The sequence below is a fragment of the Puma concolor genome, chromosome E3, assembly GCF_028749965.1.
Source record: "Puma concolor isolate L17-30 chromosome E3, mPumCon1.1.hap2, whole genome shotgun sequence".
Classification (NCBI taxonomy): Eukaryota; Metazoa; Chordata; class Mammalia; order Carnivora; family Felidae; genus Puma; species Puma concolor.
The window spans coordinates 8,066,200-8,089,015 of record NC_141682.1 but is presented as its reverse complement, the minus strand read 5'-3'; the positions used below and the strand labels follow the sequence as shown (position 1 = coordinate 8,089,015).

Below are 22,816 nucleotides of genomic sequence, written 5' to 3'. Positions count from 1 at the left end.
CTGCCTAGGATCGGCCAGCGATGAGGTGGGCCTCCATCTGTCCGAGGCCTTCGAACTTTCCAGAAATGCTTGGCAAGACTGGTTAAGGGCGCAGGCACCACCATATGAAACGCAGCATCCTCTCAGAAGCAGCAGCCAGAACCTTGTCCTTTGGGTTGTGACGCTTTAAGTCCCCCAGGGTCATATCCTCTTCCTTTTCTGGACCCACGGGACAGAGCTGATTCACACAAACTGGTGAGAGAGAACTGGTCTGACGCCGAGAAGCCGGCATCTTCCCACCCCACCCCCTCCGGCCGTTCAAGCAGCCAATCAACCTAGACTTCGCCCCGTGACGCAACTGGTAGCCGGGGGAAAAAGTTAGGCTGCGCAGGCGCGCTCCGTCTTGACTCCCGAGCGGTCCTGCCTGGTGAGCGCGCACGCACCAGGCCTGGAAAGGCGGCCTCCGGGAGACAGAAGAGGGCAGAAGGGGAGGGAAGAGAAAAGAGAGGAAACATCAGGGAAGGAGGAGGTAAGGGGAAGGAGGGAAGTGGTAAATCGTGAAAGAAAACGCCAGGAGGGCGCTAATGGGATAGCTGGTTGGTGGAAAGGAGAAGTGGGAGTAAAAGAAAAGAGGGAAAAATAGAAGGAAGCAAGCTGGAAAAAGGAGGAGAGAGAAAATGGAAACAACAACCAACATTTACTGAAACTACTGGGGCTCGGCTTGGGGGTGCTAATACTGGGGGGCGGGGGTGATGCGGAGATGGGCTGGCCCTGCCCTGATCTTCCAGGGCTTCGGAAGGGAAGGGGAGGTTCTCCGGGTCTTTCTAGAAGGCAGAGCTCCGGCAGCAGGAACAGCAAGAAAGCGCAGAGGAAGGAGATCTTGCATTTGGAGTGAGCAGAAAGGGCTTCTGGGCGCTGGGGGCAGACGGAGAGGAAAAGGACAGAAAAATGAAGGGAGAGGATTGAGAATGGAGAAATGCAAGGGGCCAGAGAACAAAGAAGAGAATTTAGAGAAGAAATCAGGGAGCGGGGTTCTCATGTTTGACCTGCACAGCTTGGCGTGCGTGAGTGTGTTCTGTGAGGCCCGGAGAGGCACCTTATGTGGAGAAGACAGGAAGAGAGGTAGCTGCTGTGGGCGAGAGAAAAGGAGCAGGGAGGCACAGGGAAGGAGGGAAGGAAGGAAGGAAGGAAGGAAGGAAGGAAGCAAGGAAGGGAGGGGGGTGGGGGAGAAAGTAGAAAGGGGGAAGGAAGGGAGGGAGGGGTCATCCGTGGAAAGAAAAGCCCAGCCAAGAGCACAGAGAGAGATGGTGGGAAAGAAGCTACGGACAGACATGGATGCAATGGAAGAGGAAACGTATTGCCTGGCTTATTACAAAAGCCTTGTAACTATATACATATGTATATGTTTATTTTAAGAGAGAGAGCACGCACACGTGCATGAGTGGGGGAGGGGCAGAGAGAGAGGGAGGCAGAGAATCCGAAGCAGACTCCAGGCTTAGAGTTGTCAGCACAGAGCCCGACACAGGGCTCAAACTCACGAACCATGAGATCACGACCTGAGCCGAAGTCGGACATTTAACCAACTGAGCCACCCAGCTGCCCTATTGCAAAAGCTTTCTAAATGGCCTCTCTGCATCTGCCTTTGGCCGTTCCCTTCAGCGTATTCTCAACACAAAAACAAAAACAAACAAACAAAAAAACCCAGGTGATCCTTTTAAACATAAGTCAGATTTAGTCACTCCTCTGCTCCAAATCCTGCAAAGGCTCCCCATCCACATCCACATAGAATCAAAGCCACAGTCCTGACCATGGCCTTCAAGGCCCCAAGTCATCAGCCCTGCCTAGGACTGCTCTAAGCTCCTCTTCTCTATCTTTGCTAGGTGGCCTCTTGTATCTCAGCACCTCCCCTACCTCCTAGCTCACTGCTCAGGACCTCTGCATGGCTGGCCCCTCTGCTTAGAATGTTCTTCCCCTCTATACGTTCACTCTGTCACTCCTTCACTTGCTTCAAGTTTATGCTCGAATATGACCTGAAGGAGACCTACCCTGACACCTTGTTTAAAACTCACAACACCCCCCGCCTTAACTCCTGCACTCCCAATCCCCTCATTTTGTTTGACTTTCATTTTTCAATAGTCCTGCTATAACTATAATTTATTTCTTGTTTTAGGAACCATCTTCCTCTCACCCCCTGCCACTCCTAGTCTGTTTTGTAAGCTGATGTATCTCAAGGGCCTGGGACAGCACCTGGCACATCATAGGCGCTCAGTAGGTACTTGTTGAATGAATGGATGAACGAATGAATGAAGAATGCATGAATGAATGGTGCCAGGGAAGGGAGGTGAGGAGTAGGCTGTGTTGGGTCTGCCCGGTGGAGTTTGTGGGATGGCAGTGGGGGAAGCTGGGGTGTGGAGTTTGCTTTCTGCTGAGTAACTTGCGCTCAGCGAGGTTTGAGGTTGCTGGGGCTTACATCCCATGGCAGTTACTGTGCGGTAGTCAGGCAGACATCGTAAACTCCTGCAGAGGTCACTAGAAGCCCACAAAGTCAAAGGACGGAAGTGTGGTCATTACTCACCACCAGGGCTAGAGAAATCGTCCTCAGGCCCCACTTTCAGCACCCCGGACGACCCCTTCTTCTGGACCCACTTGGCCCCAGAGGCTGTCGGGATCCAGCTCCAGCCACAGAGATCATTTGGAATGTCAAAGCTGCACATTTGCATCATGCAGACTGAGGGGAGAAAGAGCGGGGTGGGGAGGGAGGGTGGATTTAGCTTGTTCTAGAAGGATGCAGCTCTCAAAAGTATGCCCCAGTGTGGGCATACTCAGAATTCTGAGTCCCAATACTGTGGGACCCAATTCTGAGTCAGAATACTGTGAGCCACGGTGGGCTGTGGAGCCAGATACAATTCCACTCCTCACCGGCTTATTCCTCGGACATGTTACAGAACCTGCCCAAGCCTCAGCTTCCTCATCTATTACTGGGAACGACAGCACCCGCCTATCTTACTTTAGATCATTTGTGGAGAGCCACTAGTACAATCCTGTGCCCAGTAAGTGTTAATTACTTGGACTCAGCTTCTGGAATTTTCCTTCACTTGAGTTTGCTCCCCTTGAATCTCTATATGTCAGCTCAGAGGGCTGATTCGGGATGGATCTGGGGGAACAGCTGGAGTGACCAGACATCCAGTTTTGCGCAGGGACTGAGGCATTCCTGAGATGCAGGACTTTCTGTGCAAAAATGGGGACAGTTCAGGGCAATCCGGACTTGGTTGGTCACTCTCGGAAAGTTATTACCACACCTGTGTTCAAAGGGAACCTCTCCTTAGGTGTAGGTGCTTCAGGATTCAAAGGTGTGACGTGTGGAAGTAGAGGGAAGCCAGAGCTGGGCGGATGGTGGAGGCAGAGAGAGAAGGAGGGACAGGGGCTCACTCCGATTGCAGGAGCCCCTATGGATGGAGATGGCATCCAGAGCGATGTCCAGGGAAGCCGTGCTGCCCCTCACTCCTTCAAACATCACCTGTGGGAGGAAGGAGGGGACCACGCAGCCTGTAAACTCCTTTGCCTCAGCCCCCACTTTTCCTGCCTGAATTCGGGTGGCCCGGCCCTGGCGCCCCCTCCTTGTCCCGGCCCGTCCTGCCCCCACCCACCCAGATTCGCCCTGGGGCCCAAGGCTCTGCCCTCTGCCTCACCCTCACCTGACTGGGCAGGGCAAGGCGCATAGGCACGGTGACAGCGGTGGGAATCCAGGAGGGGCTCTGGGTGTTAGTATGTTTCCAGAGCAGGCTGGGGCGCTTCTTCTTGGTGTCCCTGAGCAGCAGTAGTTTGAGCTGGGCGCCCCACGAAAGCCCAAACAGGTGGTAGGCGAAGTGCACGCAGAGGGGGCCTTGCTCCCATATGGGGGGGCTGCGTAGGCGGGCCACCCCGCCCTGGTGGAAGGTGCTTGATGCCATGTGCAGGTAGTAGCCCTCTGCGGGAGGCAGAGCCCAGGATGATGAGGAGGCCCTCCCAGCCTTGAGGGCTGCCCTCCCACCCCCTTCCCAGAGCCCAGGCGTCCACTTCCAGCTGCCTCCCTTCTCCCTGCACCCGCGTCTGCCCGTGCCTACCTCCTAGCTGTCTCCCTAAACCTTAGGCTTCCTTACCTCCGTTGGGGTAGCCCCCGGGGGGACCCGTACTGCCGGTGGGGGAGGGTCCACTGGCTCGAGTCCAGTCCCCGTCATCTGTGGACCCTTGGGTCCAATCACAGAGGGGGTTGGAGTTATCCTCAAAGTCACACTGAGTGAGAACAGCTGGGAAGAAAGGGCCGCTCTGAGGCCAGGAGAGGGGAGAGGGCCAGCCCCAGAGCCAAACTGGGGGTCGGGGGTTAGCAGGATTGCTTAGCTTAGAGAAGGCAGCCACTATGTGGGTCCAGAGCACAGATTTGGAAAAGAGAATCTGAGAAATAAGAATCTCGTAGGAGAAATTTAGGGCGGGGTGGGGCAGGGCAGAATGACTTCTAGGACAGGGGTCGCACACTGAGGTCCAGGGGGTGGATTCATCTGGGCAGACAGGCTTTGTCTGGATGCATACATTTTGTTGTTGTTAATCTGAATATGAATCTTCTAGGTAGGGCTTGGACTCCACTCTTCCATGGTCCCTCCACCCTCTGTTCATCCAAGGACTGCCCTCCACACATCACTATGTGTTGATGCCATCGCCCAGCCCAGAGGGCCCTTGAGGTGGCCACCCTGCCCTGGGGAAGGAGAAAGATCTGAGTGGTGCTGGTTTCCAACTCACAGTTATCCCTAGAGTTGCAAGCAACTGGCTTCCATTCTGAAGGCTTCCCCTTCCTTGGGGTTGGAGAAGGAAAAAAAAAAGTAATACTTGTCATCATCAAGAATCATAAGCTTCATTGATCGTGAGCTTTCTGAGTGGTCCTTCATGAAGGATTTCTTGGTATTCATATTGTACCAAAGTGTAGGCAGCGAACATATATTTACTTGTCTTTAAGGTTTTCGAAAGGCCGGGCGCTTGGGTGGCTCAGTCGGTTGGGCGACTGACTTCGGCTCAAGTCATGATCTCACTGCTTGTGGGTTCGAGCTGCACATCAGGCTCTGTGCTGACAGCTCAGAGCCTGGAGCCTGCTTCAGATTCTGTGTCTCCTTCCCTCTCTATGACCCTCCCCAACTTGTGCTCTCTCAAAAAATAAACATTAAAAAAAAAAAAAAAAGAAGGCCCCCAACCTCCTCACGTTAAATTCTCATCTATCTCCTAAAAATAAAATAAAATAATGAGTGTCTCTCCTTGGAGCGCCTCACTGGTTCCCTCCGTGCCTCTGTGACCTGTGTTGGAGCCTCCCTGGAGGAGGAACCCGATCGTGTGTATGGCAGTTCTCAAGCAGTGCCTCGGCGTTTACACCTGGGGAAACCCCTTCCTTTGAGCTGAGGTCCTCTTGTGCTGAAGCCTAAGTTCTCCCCTTAGACTGGGGACCCTGGGTCCCACGCTGCCCTAGCTACGTGCCACTGAACATACAGTTGAATAACACAGGGATGGCCCCTCCTCGCCCTAGGAATAACGCAGAGAAGCTCACTGCGCCTCCCCAGATGGTGTAAGCCAAACAGAATAGCCCTTTGCCATACACGTACAAGTTCTACTTGCTCAAATCCCACAAAACAAGCTCCAGGACACCAAGCCATCTATCATTTCTTGCTGCCTCTACCGGAAGTCTCCTGTCTGCTGGGTTTGCCCTGGGTTTGGTCCGTTTCCTGAAGGCCCAGCCTCTCCTCTCGTCTCTTCTTGCTCTAACATCTGGGCTCTGTCCTCTGAGCTCCTCACACTCCTCAGTTCTAGGCGCTTGGGTCGTGGGGTTCTCCCCACTCTTCCTGTTCATCATCCCCTTCCTCCCCACTGCTGTGCCCTTCATCGTTACCCTTTTGCCCCCTCCAGCTTTGCCCCTCACTCTCCCCCAGAGTCACCCCAGATCACCCCCTGAGCCCCGCTTACCGGACAGGGGCAGGATGTGGCCCTGGCCCCAGCCGGCCCCCACCAGCAGCACCAGAGTCCAGACTGGAGGAGCCATATGGGACCTCAGAGGCGGCTCTTAAGGAAGAGGGGAAGGCACAGTGAGCGCGGGCTACTTTATCTATCCCTGACCCTCCTCGCTTGACATCCTTCCAGGGATGCCGTGAAAACCAGACAGAGAACACCAGAACGCTCTGGGAAATGAAAAAACTACAAGGGTGGAAATTTAAAATCCAGTGAAAGGAAATGAGATGACAGCAGGAGAGAAAGACCAAGAGAAAGACTTAGAGAAGCAGTCCAGAACGTCTAGCATCCAGCCAAAAGAGTTCAAATCAGAAAGAACAAAGGAAAAGAAAGGACTTCGGAAAAACCACACGAGAAGATTTCATAGGACTGAGCTACAAGTCTCTTGATGAAAAGAGGTCTCTTATGATGGGTGCAAAGACACCCATGGAAGGTCTGTCATGAGATTTCAGAGTATTGGGGGAGGAGGGGAGAGAAGACCCTAACCACTTTCAGATAGAAAGAAGCAGGTCACGTACTAAGGATCAGGAATCAGCATGGCATCAGGCTTTTCAATAGCAACCAGGGGTTCTAAGAGGCCATGGAACATTGTCTGCAGAATTCCAACAGAAAATCATTTCAAATCTAAAATTCTATAGCTGGCAACAATGGCGAAAACGACTGGCAGGTCATTATTGGCAAAGAATCAATCGAAAAAGGCAAGTCCCAGAGGAAGACATACCACCAGCCAGTAAACATCAGAGAAGATGTCCTGCTTCACTAGCAATAAGGAAAATGCTAATCAAAACTACAACTGTCACATTGACAACCATTTAAGAGATTGAAGGCATTGGGCATTGGCCAGGATGTGGGTAGACACACTCAAATACATTGATGCTAAGACTCTATGTTGGTGAATACTTCTTCGAAGGTAATCTGAAACTCTCAAACTTCCTAACATGCACGTCTTTGACCCCACCTTACCTTTCCAAGCATCTTCCCACAGAAATACCTATTTGCACAAAATAGTAATAGAAATGCCTTTTTGCACAAAGCTGGGCACATCTTAAAGATGGTAATTGTGGCACTCATTAGGAAAAAAAATCGAGATTACCCAAACATTTGCCAGCAGAGATGCGGTTGGATCATAGTCAAGGACTATTTTTCACATGGAGGAATATTATGTACATATTAAATTTTTTTTTTTCAACGTTTATTTATTTTTGGGACAGAGACAGAGAGAGCATGAACGGGGGAGGGGCAGAGAGAGAGGGAGACACAGAATCGGAAACAGGCTCCAGGCTCTGAGCCATCAGCCCAGAGCCTGACGCGGGGCTCGAACTCACGGACCGCAAGATCGTGACCTGGCTGAAGTCGGAGGCTCAACCGACTGCGCCACCCAGGCGCCCCATTTTTTTTTTTTTTTTAATTTTCTTTTTTTTTGAACGTTTATTTATTTTTGGGACAGAGAGAGACAGAGCATGAACGGGGGAGGGGCAGAGAGAGAGGGAGACACAGAATCAGAAACAGGCTCCAGGCTCTGAGCCATCAGCCCAGAGCCTGACGCGGGGCTCGAACTCACGGACCGCGAGATCGTGACCTGGCTGAAGGCGGACGCTTAACCGACTGCGCCACCCAGGCGCCCCTATTATGTACATATTAAAAAGAATGGCACTCCTCCAAAAGTTAAAAATAGAATTACCATAGGGCCCAGCAATTCCACTTTTGGCTGTATACGAAAAAGAATTGAACGCAAGGATGAAGAGATAGATAACCTGGTCACCCATGTTTATGGTGGCATTATTCACCATAGCCAAAAGGTGAAGGTGATCCAAAGTCCACAAAGCCAAAAAATATGGCACATACATACAATATCATTCAGCCTTTTTTTTTAATGTTTATTTTTAATTTTTTTATTTTTTGAGAAAGACAGAGTGTGAACAAGGGAGGGGCAGAGAGAGGGAGACACAGAATCTGAAGCAAGCTCTAGGCTCCCAACTGTCAGCACAGAGCCCAACGCGGGGCTCGAACTCGCAAACTGCGAGATCATGACCTGAGCCGGAGTCGGATATTTAACCAGCTGAGCCACCCAAGCGCCCCTCATTCAGCCTTTAAAAAAATTTTTTTTTCTTTTTCAACGTTTTTTATTTATTTTTGGGACAGAGAGAGACAGAGCGTGAACGGGGGAGGGGCAGAGAGAGAGGGAGACACAGAATCGGAAACAGGCTCCAGGCTCCGAGCCATCAGCCCAGAGCCTGACGCAGGGCTCGAACTCACGGACCGCGAGATCGTGACCTGGCTGAAGTCGGACGCTTAACCGACTGCGCCACCCAGGCGCCCCTCATTCAGCCTTTAAAATGAAGGACATTCTCACACATGCTGCAACACTGAGGACATTATGCTAAGTGAAATAAGCCTGACACAGAAAGACAAATAGCATATGATTCTGCTCATAGGCGATGCCTACTGTAGTCAGACTCGTAGAGACAGAAAATAGAATGGTGGTTGACAGGAATAAGGAGTTTTTGTTTCATGGGGACAGAATTTCAGCTAGGGAAGATGTGAAGGTTGTGTGGATGGCCAGTGGTGATGATGTCACAATGCGAATGTACTTAATGCCACTGAACTGCACGCTTAAAAATGGTTAAGAAGAGGGGTGCCTGGCTGACTCAGTTGGAAGAGTGTGAGACTCTTGATCTTGGGGTCGTGAGTTCAAGCCCTATGTGGGGTACAGAGATAAATACATTTTAAAAAAACAAAAGAATTTTTTAAGAATTTGAATGGTTAAGATGACAAATTTTATGTTGAGTATGTTACCACAATCAAAAAATAATTTAAAAATATTAATTGATGTTATTACACTTTGTTAAAGTTTATTCCTGGCTTAAGGAAAAAATAAAGAATGGTGGTAGAGCTGTACGCTGTGATAGTGGAAAGGGATCCTGCGTATGTTATTAAATGCAAGAGTCTGGAAGAGTCCAGAATGCAGACAACAGGAGGGATGAGCCACCTCTGGGAAGGGACGGAGGAGACCTTGCCGACACAAGTTTAGAGACTTTCTAAACCACAAAGAGGTGGTAATCAGACAAGATGGGAAGACACATCCAGGAAGGGAGAATGTTCCAAGCTTAGAGGGAGCATGACACTTTTTTTTTTTGAAGAATGGTGTGGGGGCGGCGGGGGGGGGGGGGTGGTGGCGGAGAGGCAGGGTCCCTGGCTTGGAGGACCTTGGATGCCATAGCTTTGAAGGGCCACTAAAAGTTTTTAAGCCACCAGGGTGACTTGATCCCACGTACATTCTCCAAAGGCTTCTGTGGCAGCCTCGGCAGATAAGGACCAAAGAGAGGCTGGTTGGAGCTGGAGAGACAGGAGAGGAGGCTGCGGAGGGTGAGGGATGGTGGTGCAGCTGGACAGTAACATCGAGACAGCAGGAGTGGGGAGAACTTTCCAGGAGCCAGGAACAGCGGTGCTTGTGGGCTAATCTAACCGCACCTCGTGTCCTCTTCATTGCACAACTATTGTCCTCGTTTTCCATGTGTTGAAACTGAGCTCTTCATGGGGCGCCTGGGTGGCGCAGTCGGTTAAGCGTCCGCCTTCAGCCAGGTCACGATCTCGCGGTCTGTGAGTTTGAGCCCCGCATCAGGCTCTGGGCTGATGGCTCAGAGCCTGGAGCCTGTTTCCGATTCTGTGTCTCCCTCTCTCTCTGCTCCTCCCCCGTTCATGCTCTGTCTCTCTGTCCCAAAAATAAATAAACGTTGAAAAAAAAAAAATTAAAAAAAAAAAAAAAAAAGAAACTGAGCTCTTCGGAAATGAAGTCCATTGTCCGGCCCAAGAGCATGGCTCCGGCGGTCCCCACAGTGTGGCCTGCAGACTCCCACAGTTGTGTTGGGAGCATCCAGAGGAGGTCAGGGCCCCACCCCCACCCCCACCCCCACCCCCACCCCAGCCAGAGCAGCTCTGCTTTGACCTGTTTCATAAATGGCAATCCTACATAAGACTGCAGCGGAAGGGTGGTTTTGCCCCTTTTGAAAAGGCTGTTGACTCCCACCGCACATACGGAGCCGTATCTAGGCTGGAGGGCTGGTCAGCAGCGAGCTGGCCTCTCCTGTCCAGACTTCCCATATCCTACCACACCCAGGTGTTTCTAAAAACCTTCAGTTTCACTCCCTTCACCTTGGCAGCCCCCCATTCCCTATCATCAAATCTATGCCCGGCGTGGCTCAGTCGGTAGAGCATCTGACTCTTGGTTTCAGCTCAGGTCATGATTTCATGGTTGTGGGATTGAGCCACACGTTGGGTTCTGTGTGGACAGCAAGGAGCCTGCTTGGGATTCTCTCTCCCTCTCTCTCTGCCCCTACCCCACTCATGAGCGTGTTCTCTCTCTCTCTCTCTCTCTCTCTCTCAAAATAAATAAACTGTAAAAAACTTAAAAAAAAAAATCTATGCCCAGGGGTACATCGAAGAGGGAAGTCCTAACCCCCTTAGCAGTCCTGGGGATTCCTGCCCACATGAACCCAAAGGGACTGTGTAGGGGTCCGATCTGGGGAGAGAGCAATCCTCTGCCCCTTTTCATCAAAGTGGGGGATGTAATGGATGCCCAGCCCAAACCCTGATCTACCCTTTCTCCATACCAGGTTAGGAGAGCAGTCAAGAGAGGGACAGCGCCAGGAAATGGTTAACCCGGGGAAGAGTAACAGAAGTCAATTGATCCACAGCCCCTCCTGGTTGGGCAATAAGTCCTCCGAGGGCTGCTTTTGCTGACCTCTCTTTGGCGCCACAGAGCTGGACAGTCTCAGCTTCCAACCTGTCCGGGGGTGGGGGTTGGTTCACAAGTCAGGACAGGAAGGGCCGGCGATGTGGGAGGGAGCCCCCGGGCTCTGCATTTTGGGGAGTCATGAGTGCACAAGGACCCAGAGGGCTTGTGGCTTGACCAGCCTAGCAGCTGCAGGGATAGGTGTGAGAGACCCTGGCATGTAGAAACCCTGGGAACCACTCCAGAGAAGTAAAGCTGGTTTTGGCTTCACTGTGTTTCCTTGGACACTTTACTCACCCTCTCTGGTCCTTAGTGTGTGCTTCTGTAAAATGGAGAGACTAGCACGGCTAAATTTTGTTTTATTTTGTTTTGTTTTAAAGCAGGAATTGTGTGTGGGTCATGTAATTTTTTTCCTAATCAATTTTTAAAAATCAAGAAGAGAGAGTTCATGGACATTTGGGCATGACTCATATAAGTTGGGAAACCATACTCCTGCCTGCTTTTCTGTTGCCAGTAATCTTTCATAATGTCACAGTTTTATGATGGAATTTTAGAGGAATTAACCTTGACCAGCTAGGGAAAAAAAAACAACAAAAAACGTAGTTAACATTCAGCTCAGGTTGCAATGTCTAATGTTGCCAACTCAACTCCAGCAACACTTGTCTTCTTTGGTGAGAAGAGGATTCTGAGCAGTTCCAGGAACATCTTAGGTGACCTGTGAGCTGGGGTCAGGCAGGTGCATTTGGTCAGCCTGATGCTCAGGCCCAGGGAGAAGGTTTGGGCCAATAGGTGGCAGTCAAGGTGGGGTCTCTGGCTGCTGGAGGCGACTGAGTTGGCCTCCAGTGCTGGAGACTTGGGTCTGGGAAGGGTGGGAGGTAACTTCTGCCCATCTAGGGAGGAAGGAGGAACCCCAGGCAGGGGATGGAGCAGGGAGGAGTTGATAGTGAGAGATGGATGGGCCTAAATCCTCACTGACCCAGAAGTGCTCCCTCTCCTCCAGCTACTCCCTCTATGCTCCTTTCCCTGTGGTCCCCGCTTGGGGCAGAAGAGGGAACCAGGGTCAGAGAACCTGGATCCTGGTCCTTATCTTCCTCTCAGTGTCTTACGGCCTGGGCACGGCCCGTAATCTCTCTGAACCTTGGTTTCTTCCTCTGCAAAATGGAGATCCTCTACCGTCTCTGCCTTCCTCTCTCGTTTAGGAGAGCAAATAAGAAAATGCCCCGAGAAAGCACCTTGTAAATCGCAAAGCACTCTACAAACACAAGGCAGTGCCATTAAACAATTATGTAACCCGCTGACTCAGAACTGGGCTGTGCTGGCTCCTGTCCTGCCAGGAAGTCAGAGGAGCTGGCTGGCTGTCGTTTACCTGGTGGGACTTAAGTTTTATTCTCCCCATCCGGCAAACGGGGATGATACTGAAGGTCCTCCTGTTTCGTGGATTGGTGGTGAGAATCACAGCAGGTCATGCCGGTGCCAGAGTTTAATAAGTTGTGAATCATCATCATAATAGTACAGAAGAGAGTTCACACTTCCTGCCTGTGCCTGAAAAATATCTGGAATCTGGAGACACCCTCCCTCCTTGGGTATCTATGTTGCTTCGCAGGGACTTGAGCCTTCACCAGGTCCTTCCCATCGGGGCCTGTCCATACAGTGACCTACAAAGCCGGCTCTGTCCACGTTTATGAGCTCCTGTCTTTTTGTCTCCAGTGGGGAATGCCTGCTTTCTCGGAGGACACCTGGGCTGTGAGTGGCGCAGATGATCATTTCATGTTTTTCTAAGCACTCAGCACAGAAGCTGGCACCCAGTAGGTACTCCGTTAAGTGTGGAATAAATGAGTTATGTGGGTTTTTTTTAAAGTTTTTTTATTTTTGAGAGAGAGAGACAGACAGGCAGACAGAGTGCTAGTGGGGGAGGGGCAGAGAGAGAAAAGGAGAAAGAGACACAGAATTTGAAGGAAGCTCCAGGCTCCAAGCTGTCAGCACAGAGCCCAATGCAAGCCTTGAACTCACGAGCCATGAGATCAAGACCTGAGCCAACGTCAGATACTTAACCAACTGAGCCACTCAGGCACCCCATATGTTTTGAATGTTTTAACATACTGGCCCAGGTCATATAGTTGGGGTCCCTTAACTAGCTAGGTACCACATCAGGCTAAGATGTGCTTAGGGGTTGAGTCCTCAACCTTGTGTTCAGGTCCCAGCTGCCATTATTAGCTGCATTCCTTGGATTTCAGGACAACCCTCTTGACTTCAGTTCTGCCAGAAAGAAAGACAGATTCCTCCCTTCCTGATTCACAGCAGTGGGGCGAGAACCAGATGATGCCTTCTGTGGAAACCACAATACAAACTTCTTTTTAAAAGAATTTTTTTTTTAACGTTTATTTATTTTTGAGACAGAGACAGAGCATGAAGGGGGGAGGGTCAGAGAGAGAGGGAGACACAGAATCGGAAGCAGGCTCCAGGCTCTGAGCCATCAGCCCAGAGCCCGACGCGGGGCTCAAACTCACGGACCATGAGATCGTGACCTGAGCCGAAGTCGGACGCTCAACCGTCTGAGCCACCCAGGCGCCCCTGCAAACTTCTATTGAAATGTGCCAAGATCGGAGCCTTAAGGGTTCTTTTGCAGGCCAATTTGTTTAGCATTTCCTAGTGGGGCCTGAAGAGGGCACTGTACCCCAGGAGCTGGATTGGCCAGGTGAAAATTCTCCTTTGGATCCACCCCTCTGTGGATTCCTCCCACCCCTGCCCCCATCACACTCCTATACATCACAAATACCCTCCAATCCTGCAACCTACCCCTAATTTTTCCTGCTGCAGATTGCAAAACTTCTCTCTCTTTTGCATATTTTCAGGGGTGCAGCCTGACTTCTCTGTTTTGTTATAGAAACAGAGAGACTGATCCTCCCATATATGTTAATGGCCGGGATCTGGATCCTGATGCAGTTTTGTGTCATCTTTTGCTGTCTGCACTGGTCTCTCCTGGGCGGTACTTTACAGCGGAAGCATTATGTCTGGGAAGGAATTTGAAGTTGATTGTCAGAGTAATGAGTAAAATTAGACGTAGGGATGGAGAGTGGAGGCTGTTTGTTCTGTGTCCCATATCCCGGGGAAGCAGGGAGCAGGTAGGGATTCTGTGGAAGGAACAAGCAGAAGAGGGAAGGGGTCAGTGCTGGGGGAATTGGGGGTTCCTGTTGTCTTGACCTTGGCAGTGACTTTATTTCTTCATCTGTTCAATGGGAATGACAGTGGACACTTTCTCATAGAGTTGTGCAAGGAATCAAATGAAGTCGAGTAAGGGAACCACCTGGAAGAGCCATGCTCAGTGAGACCCTTGTTGGGGAAGGTGGCTCCTTCTGTGAGTTACAGGGTAGAGCATTAATAGTGACCATCCCCGGCAAGGAAAGAGGGCAGCGGGATTTAGAGGTGGCAAAGGCGGATACTGGGAATGTGGTTTTAGCCAAAGGCACCACAGAGAAGAAGTGAGAAATAATAAGGGTCTAGTATACAGGACTGGGAGCTGTCCCCAGCCACCAAAGGGACTCTTCCTCCTGGCTCCTGTTTCCTTGATGGCGGCTGTAACTCACTAAAGAGAGTTGCCAGCTGCCTACTGAGGAATAGCCTTGAGTGGAGCCACCTTATTGACCAGCGTGGGCAGAGCTTGTGGCCTCAGGCCCAGTGGGGTCAAGAGGTCAGACAGGCCATGCGAGGCAGCACGTAGGGCCTGACCCCCTCCAGCTCTAGTTTCCCAGGACTGCTGCCTGCTGCCAGGGTGGGAGCAGGGCCAGGGAAGTGGGGCGCTCCAGGGGAAAACAGAAAAGCCAAGAGCCATGTTGTGGTTTCAGTTCTTGCCGGTGAGATTGAAAAATACACAAGATGTGGACCCACTGAGAGCCAGGGGCCAGCCCCCATCCCATCTCCCTGGCTCCCACCACCCTTCGTCCGGCGGGCTCTTACTATCATGGGAGTGCCCATGAGACCTGGAGAATTCATGGCTCGCCACCTAAATTCTCCGGTCCCTCCTATCCCTGCCTGATGGGTGCACGAAGAGGTATCGGCCCTCCACCTTGTCTCGGCATCACGGTTCGGCAGGGCACCAAGATGAGTTTCTGTTTCTCCCCAGCAAGGCTCCATGCCCAAGTTTAAGCTGATTTCCTCCAAATTCCTCCTGCTTCGGGGCCTCAGGCTGGCCCTGTGACATCCTTAGATCTGAGTTGCGCTCTGGACAGTTCCTCTGGCCCTTGCGATGTCACCACTGGCCGTGGAGTGTCCGTGGGACAGGCTGGTGCTGAGCTGATCACCCCCGACATGGGTCAGGAGTGGTGGTGCAGAGGGCGTGGCACAGGCAGTGGTGGTAAGTGAGGTGGTGGACATGCCCGGGGTGGGAGCACCTGGTCACCTGTCTCCTCTTCGGCAGGCCTCCCCTGTGTACAGCGTCAGCTTTCCCCGCAGGAAGTTGGAGTAGATTCGGAAAAGTTTGCACAAAGTATCGACAGTGAATGTTCGGAGTGGAGCAGCAGAGGTTGCCTCTGGAAGGGAGGTGGCTTCCTTCTGCCAAGGAGAGAACAGAAGGTTACCGCAGTGCCGGGGCCCCTGGAGGGAGATGGGATTCAGGCTAGGATCGGAAGGGGGATGAGAGCCTCAGTATTTCTTGGCAGGGCTCCTTCTCCCATTTTACAGAAAGGGCAGAGAGAAGTGAGGCCCCCCCCCACCTACGCACCTGGGCTCCCAGTGCCCGAAGCAGGGAGGTGAGGCTGCGCAGGCTGCTGACGGCTTTATCCACATGCAGCTGCAGGGTCTCAGATGGCTGGGAGGAGTTGGCCAGCAAGGCCTGGCCCCGCAGGATGGCTTCTGAGAGCAGGGCGAGGCCCTGCCAGACTTCCACAGCCTGCTGCCCGACCTAAAGGGAGTGGACACTTGGAGTCAGCAGCCCAAGCCAGCCCCTCCGTCTCAGCAACCCCAAGCACCAAGCTGAGCAAATGAAGGCATGGAATCAGTTTTGTTGAATGAATGAATGAATGAAGAAAGGAACAAATGAATGGACATACTGCATTCAGCCCTCACCTCCTTCTATCATTCTCCCTCCCACCCCAACAGGTTCCCAAAATGAGACTCCCCAAGAAGAAGGAAAACATAAACTCACGTCCATCCTCTTCCAGGTATAGAAGTTGACCTTGGTGTCTGGGACAGTGATATTCTCACTGAAGCTGCAGCCTTCAGCACAGCCCATCTGAAATGCACGACCCCCGAGTCAGGCTCCCCGAGGGCTCCCCTCCACCATTGCCCCTTACCTAGCTTCCAGGTATGCATTGGGGGTACCACTTTTATCATTGTTACTGGGGGTTCTGGCTTCCCACCTCCCTGAACCAAGTGCCAGGAAAGGGCTCAGCTTCCTGGATCTTGGAGGACCCCCCCCCCCCAGGACTCCTGAGAGTGAGTTCTGTGGAATGTTTTGTGGAGGGGGCCTCACCGTGACATTTTCGGCCTCCCTGGCCTCCAGAATGTACCTCTCCAGGACTCGGCTGTCACAGATGAGGCGAGGGGGGGCGCCCAGGACTGGGAGGCCCAGGGGAAGCAGCAGCAAAGATAGCAGAAGCAGCAGGGCAGGACATTCTAGAAAAGAGTGCCAGGCTGAGTGTGTTTGGAGGAGCAGGTTCACACATCCCGTTCCTCTGCCCCCAGCTTGTCGCTCCCACCCCGAACCTTCCCAGCGCTCGGGTTCTGCCTCCTTGGCCTTCATTCAATCCCCGCCGCCGCCACGGTGAGCACACCCCACCCCCCAAACTACCGGCATCCCCTTCTCCCGGGCAAACTTCAATCCCGGTGTGACAGAGGCTTCCCCTCTCGCAGATCCCGGGGATTGCTCCAAGACCCAGGTATCAGCTTCCTCCCCACGCACGGAGCCGCCCCTTTCCCCCCGAACCCGCAAACCGCGTCCCCGTGCCCGGGTCAGATTTCACCTTTTCCCGGCGGCTCCGGGAGCCCTGCCGGCACGTGGAGGCTGCCCCACCCCCCTTGCCCTTCCGGGGTCCTTGGCAAGTTGTCGGTCCTTGAACCCGGCCACCTCGGGGCCACTAGCCCCAGCGGTAAATTCCTGCTCAAACAGGGGCCCAGGCGGGCGGGGGCTCCTCCAGCCGGCGGGTACTCACCGCACGACCCCATCTCCGCGCCTCCCCCGGCCCCTCAGCGACCAGGGGCTCGGCCGGCGCCCTTGCCGGGAGCCCTCATCCCGGGAAGCGCGGCGGGGCAGGGCCGGCCTCACGCCCTGAAGGAAGGGGCCACCGTCCGGGGGCCGCCGAGCCGGGGTCGCGCACAGCGAGCGCAGGACTGCTGGCCACGGTCCGCGAGGACTGGCGCGCGGCGACCGGTCGGGGTTGGCCCGGGGACTGCGGCTCGGCCTGGGGTCGGGGCTGTTATCAGCATGTGTGCGTGCGTGTGTGGGGGTGGGGGGCAGGCTGTGTGCGTGAGGGGTCGCCGGAGGTAGGGGCCAGAGGGGTCAGACCGGGGCAGGACGCCTGGGTCGGGGGTTCGCCGGGGCGGGAGCACAGCGGCCGCAGGCGCGGAGCGGGGCACCGGTCTGCGCGTCCGAGCCCGGGTTCTGGGAGGTGCCGCTGGGTGCGCACCCGCGGGAGGGGTGCCATTCTGGGAAAGGCTGGGGGCCTCCGACGCTCCCTGGGGGTGGGAGAGTGGGGCGTCCCGTTCTCGGGCCAAGATGGGGGGGTTCAGAGCTGGGGGTGCCGGTTCCTGCGAGGCAGCTGGGTCTGGAGGCCGGGAAGGTGCTGGCAGAGGCGAGTTGCCTTCCTCTCACAATCCCGCTACTTCTAGAAGCCAGTATTTGTTCGTGGTCTGGAATTTTATGGGGGCACACGAAGCAAGAAATCTGGGGGTCTTCTCTCCCCACTCATCACTTTCCAGGACTCTGAAAACCCAGAAATGGAACTTTCGGGCACCTGGTATGTTGTGCAGGACAGGCCATGCACTTTGACATCCTTTTTGTTGTTTTTGTCTCTGACCTGTGATATAGGTTAGTCTGCATGGCAGAATTCTTAAGAACTCTGAAATAGAGCTATCTCCCAGAATGATGGCTCTTCAGATTTGCAGCTCAGCCTTTGGGGCTTCTAGGAAGCATCCGGGCAAGCTGTCTAGAGCAGGAGTCCAAGGCTGGCTGGTCTCTCAAACCTTGGAAAGAGGTCTCAGTCCTGAGCCTCAGTGCCCTGACCTATCAAATGGAGCTGATGAAAGTCCCAGTCCCAAAGTCCTACAAATACAGATGGTTATATATATTCCTTCACATCCTTACCAGTTCTGTGATACTAAAGATATCTCATTCAAGCCATCGGTGCCTTCTTTTGTCAAGTCAGCTGACTTTTGCAAGACAAAAAGATGTGTTTGAGACCTTGCTCCTGCTTCCTGGAGTTTGTAGCTTACCATAGAGATAAGATGGGTACACAGGGCAGTGTGTGAGGACTGGAGTCTGTGGAGCCTAGGTGGAAAAGCTTGAAAGAGGCAGAGCTCACTGTTAGCTGGGGGAATCATGGAAGATTTGATGCAGGAGGTGACTTGAGCTCAGCCTCGAAGGGTGGGTAGGATTTCCATGGGAAGAGATGTGAGGTGGGGGAAGAGGCTAGTACAGCAGGGGAGAAGGAAGATCCGGGATGGTCAGGCATGTCAGGGGGGAGGGTGTGGAAGGGAAAGGTGGACACAAGGCCAGAGGGCTGGTTTGGGAGGGGTCAAGTTGGGAAGGGCCTTGCATGCCACTCTAAAGAATTTGGATTTTGTTTGAAAAGAAGGGGAAAGGGGCGCCTGGGTGGCTCAGTCGGTTAAGCGTCCGACTTCGGCTCAGGTCATGATCTTGCAGTTTGTGAGTTCAAGCCCCGCGTCGGGCTCTGTGCTGACAGCTCAGAGCCTGGAGCCTGCTCCAGATTCTGTGTTTTCTTCTCTCTCTGCCCTGCTCATGCTCTGTCTCAAAAATAAATAAAACATTTAAAAAGAAAAGAAAAGAATGGGAAACATTCATTCAAGAAATGAGTATTCCTCTAAGAAATATATATGAGTACCTAATTGTGGCCAGGGACCTGGGGATAGAGCAGTGAATGAAACAGACAAGAACGCCTGCCTTGATGGAGCTGACATTCCAGCAGCAAGGCAGATGACAAACACAAACATGGGGATCTCCGGGGCAACTGGGTGGCTCGGTTGGTTGAGCATCTGGCTCTTGATTTCGGCTACGGCCATAATCTCGCGGTTGGTGGGTTTGAGCCCTGTGTTGGGCTCTGCGCTGGTATCACGGAGCCTGCTTGTGAGTCCCTCTCTGCCTCCCCCATATTGCATGTGTGCATGCACTCTCTCTCTTTCAAAATAAATAAAACTTAAAAAAAGAAAAAAAAAAAAAAAGAGGCTCTCCAGTGGCAATAAGGACCAAGGAGAACAGACATGGAAGTGACCAGGAGTGACCGGGGAGGCTGCAATTTTAGATGGGCAGTCAGGAGAGCCTTGCTGAGAGGGTGACATGAATAAAGTTCCATGGAGGTGAGGGAGGGAACCATAAAGTGGGGAGAGAGCAAGATCAAAGAGGGGCTCAGAATGGTGACCAGGAGAGGTGGGGAAGCAGAGGCTGGCCTGCTTCCAGTGGGAAGGAATGAGGGTCTGACTTGCTCAGATCCTGCCCCTCTGCCCTCCACTCACCTCCAGCCTGTTCTGGGGTCCCTCCTCAACCCTGCTGTACTGGCTCCCAGTCTGCACACCCTGCTATGCCCCTGGTGCCAATTTCCCTCTCAGCACCCAGGCAGCCTCCCAGCCCCGCCTGGCCCTCAGAGCCCGGTTCTGCTTCCCTCCTAAATCCCAGCTGTGGGACAAGCACACGCACGCTCACGTCCACACACGTCCACACATGCGTTCTGTCCCGACCCCTCGCCCCTCCCCAGCCTCTGCTCTTCATTCCCCCGACTCCTGCGTCACTGCCCTGACCTGACCATGGAGAGGGGGCCAGGGACAGATTGGGGGGGGGGGGTGGGTAGACACTGCCTGAGGAAAGGGAGGAGAGGAGGATTTCGGGCTATGGGACCTGCTGCTTCCTTCGTAGCAACTTGTTGGAGGTGCCTACACCCCTGCCTTCAAGAAAGGAGGGGAGATGGGCCAGAAGGACCAGCTTCTAGGTGTTGGGGCCTGCTGGACAGGGGCGGTGCTGGCTCATCCTCTAGGGCTTTTGGAGAGAGCCCTCTGATGGCAGCTTGGGAGAGAAGGTGCAGGAGAGGATCTTGGTCCACCCCACACCCAACCCCTGAGCTGAGGTAATCCTACTAGAGGGCAGAGGGTGCTTCGGGGGCCAACTTCAACCCAAATGCTCTTGGCTACTGCCCAGCAGGGTCCAGCTATCACCCATGACATCAGGGGACCCTGAAGAGCAGAGAGAAAACAGGAAGCTTCCCGGGGCTCCCCCCCTGCAATGCCCACTGCCCCCTGCCAGGGCCCCCTTCATCTGCCTCCCTGTGCTCTCCTAGCATGGCGCTGACCGCTGCAGAGGGTCTCCTCCCCAACCTCTGCGGTCAGTCCCCACTAGCTTTCCCATTGAACAGCCTCTTCTGTGTCACTCCCCTGAGCAGGAGCCTGCTATGGCTCCCAGTTGCCTCAGAACCAAGACTGCCTGTGTTCTGCCCTGTGTCTACCTTTCCAGCCTATTTTCCTACTTTGCTCATTCCTACTCCTTCCATCACATGAACTCAGATGCTTCCTGCTTTTTGCTCACTCTGTGCTTTCCACCTGGATCACCTTCTCACACTCTCTCTCCCCACATCGTGCTTCAAAGCCCAAGCCCAAACCTTAAGCTCCTCTATGAAGCCTTCCCTGATCCCCCAGCAGGAAGCTGTCCCCTTCCTCTGTAATGCTATCATTTATGGATGTGGCTTAGGCCTCTTACTGGCTGGGCCAACATGCACAGCTTTCAGGATTGAGCACTGTACAACTCCAGAGGGTGCCACTCACAGACTTGCTGGGAATGGTACTCCCTGGAGTCATGCAGCACGGGTGACTTGATCATCAAAAAGAGCAAAGGACAGTGTATGGCAGGTCTGGCTCACTTTGGTACCCCCCGGGCACCCAGCATGTTGCCTCTTTACGGTTAAGTCTGGCTGGTATTAGGCAATCCCTCCACTCCAGACACCTCTGCCAGAGAATGGGAGACCTAGAGTGGGGAGGTGAGCCACTCACCCTCCGAGTGCTTGCTGGAGCCAGCCTGGACGACCTAGCTCTGGGATTGCAGGGGCCCGTGAGGCCTACATCCACTTCCTGAGCAGCAGCCACTGAGGCAGGATCTGAAAAGGGACGGGGTGACAAGGAGGATGGCGGGGGTGGAGGCAGGCTCTGTTCCATGGAGCCTTCCTGGCAGCCAATCCAGACTGAAAGTCCAAGGAGAAGCAAATTTACGGTTCCCCTGAACTGCCCCAGACCCCAAGGCAGCAGGAAGCCCCAGCTGTCTGGAGTCGTGTTGGGGACGAAGAGGGGGGCCTCCGGGCTTCTCTTCCACCCTCTTTGCAAGCAGTGGCTTCTCAGCTCGGCTGGAGAGTTCAACCAGTGGCCCAGAAGACGTTCTGTGCTGGGAAGTGAGGTGGCCAGGGACTGTGGAGGGTGCGGTGGGGAGGGCTTCCTGGCCCTTAGGGAGCTGGGAAGGGAGCAAGGATGCTGGAGAATAGATCCCTGCTGGAGAACCAGAGAAAGTCCTGTCTGAAGTCAGTTTGAGGAAACTGAGGCAAGGGTTGCTTTCTTGGCCATAAAATAGCCAGTAGAACCAGACATCCAGGTTTCTGCTCTCAACTAGCAGCTCTGTGGCCCAGTGGCTTCCAGGGGTTGTCCTGGAAACAAGGGAGCCCATATTAGTGGCCTGATCTGCCACTTACCAGCAGCCCACTTGGACTAGTGACTGTACCTCTGAGCCTACGGATGGCGAAAATGATAGCGATTGCTTGCCAGAGCTCTCGTGAGATTATGTAACACCTCGAGCAGGGTAATCAATAAGTGCCGGCTGTTACTACTGCTTTATTGTCCCTCCTACTTGTCCTCACTTGGGAGGCCTAGAGACCAAATCTCCAGCATATTCTCCAGACTTCCTCCACTGTTCGCTCTGGGGCGCTGGGCACAGGCTCAGGGCACCTCGTGTCTGGTGTTGTGTCTGCTATGCCAAGCAATTCACCAGAAGACGTCGTGAGAATGGAGAATAGTGGGTTGTGGATGGAGGTATCTTTGGGTGTGTATACTGATGGCACTTTGAGAAACTTACCCCTGAACACAACCGAGTGAAACGGAGTCACTGTGGGAGTTGCAGGTGGGTTAAGAGGCAGATACCAAGACATGTCTCAAATGGGTCAGCCGGGGATTCCTTGCCCTGTCGGTGTGGGTCTCCTCCTAGGGGGACCCAGAGAAACCCTAAGGATCTTGAACTGAATGAGGCCTTTGGGCTCACCCTAGACAAGCCCTGAAACATGATGGGCCACCTTTCTTGAACACTTGTCTCCTGAATCCCCCAAATGTTTGAGTCCTTGAAGGTGGGCTCCCAGGGCACCAATGCCTCCACCTCAAGCTCCAGAACGACCCCGGTTCGGTTTCTGTGGAAAGCGTCCGACGAATCCTAGGATCTGTAGCTCACTAGTATTGCTGAATATTCCTAAGCAACCTGTAATCTCCCAACCTGTAATCAGAAGACAGAGCTGCTAAGTTGACCAGAGTAATGTTCCTGTCCAAAAATAAGACTAGAAAATCCTAACTGAAGCAAAACATGACTGGCAATGTCAACACGAGTAGTTTTTTTCTCCCGTGTGAGGCCTTTGCAGGCGCTCGGTTGTGAGTACAGACATTTCATTTTGTTGACGTGCGGCTCGGGGACTTTTTGAGGATTTGGTATGACCTCTACTGGGCAGTATTATAGGCGCTTTCTACTTACAAGAATATAGGCCGAGACCTCAAGGGAAGTTTATAGAAAACTTAGACATACTCCTGCACATCCAAATATAGCAGATATTCTCCCAAGCTGTTCACGGTTCACTGAGAACCAACAAATATCAAGAACCTGTTGCTCAACCCCATAGGCATCCCCTG

General features: G+C 53.1%; 2 protein-coding genes and 1 long non-coding RNA gene across 7 annotated transcripts in view; 1 reads left to right on the top strand and 2 right to left on the bottom strand.

The window, feature by feature from the left end:
• ZAN (zonadhesin) overlaps positions 1 to 6,513 on the bottom strand; it is a 38,961-nt gene extending 32,448 nt beyond the window's left edge. The window contains 6 exon segments of the mRNA XM_086691889.1: positions 2,555 to 2,707; positions 3,409 to 3,496; positions 3,675 to 3,946; positions 4,119 to 4,265; positions 4,753 to 4,838; positions 5,964 to 6,513. Coding sequence (XP_086548015.1) covers positions 2,555 to 2,707; positions 3,409 to 3,496; positions 3,675 to 3,946; positions 4,119 to 4,265; positions 4,753 to 4,838; positions 5,964 to 6,034 — 817 coding nt within the window. The 5' untranslated portion in view covers positions 6,035 to 6,513.
• LOC147572930 (uncharacterized) lies at positions 385 to 18,128 on the top strand. 5 transcript variants are annotated; one of them, XR_015245406.1, is made up of 4 exons: positions 385 to 508; positions 2,150 to 2,247; positions 15,889 to 16,031; positions 16,412 to 18,128. It is a non-coding gene; the product is annotated as an uncharacterized LOC147572930 (long non-coding RNA). The 5 variants fall into 5 exon arrangements; XR_015245403.1 differs by having other exon boundaries at positions 15,827 to 16,031; XR_015245402.1 differs by having other exon boundaries at positions 2,150 to 2,251; positions 15,827 to 16,031.
• Positions 14,563 to 16,469, bottom strand: EPO (erythropoietin). Its single transcript, XM_086691890.1, has 4 exons — positions 16,200 to 16,469; positions 15,873 to 15,959; positions 15,450 to 15,629; positions 14,563 to 15,280 (listed from the first exon to the last, which is right to left on the bottom strand). Exons 1-4 carry the CDS (start codon positions 16,467 to 16,469, stop codon positions 15,125 to 15,127), a joined length of 693 nt encoding a protein of 230 aa, XP_086548016.1. The 3' UTR covers positions 14,563 to 15,124.
• Positions 18,129 to 22,816: the final 4,688 nt, after the last annotated feature.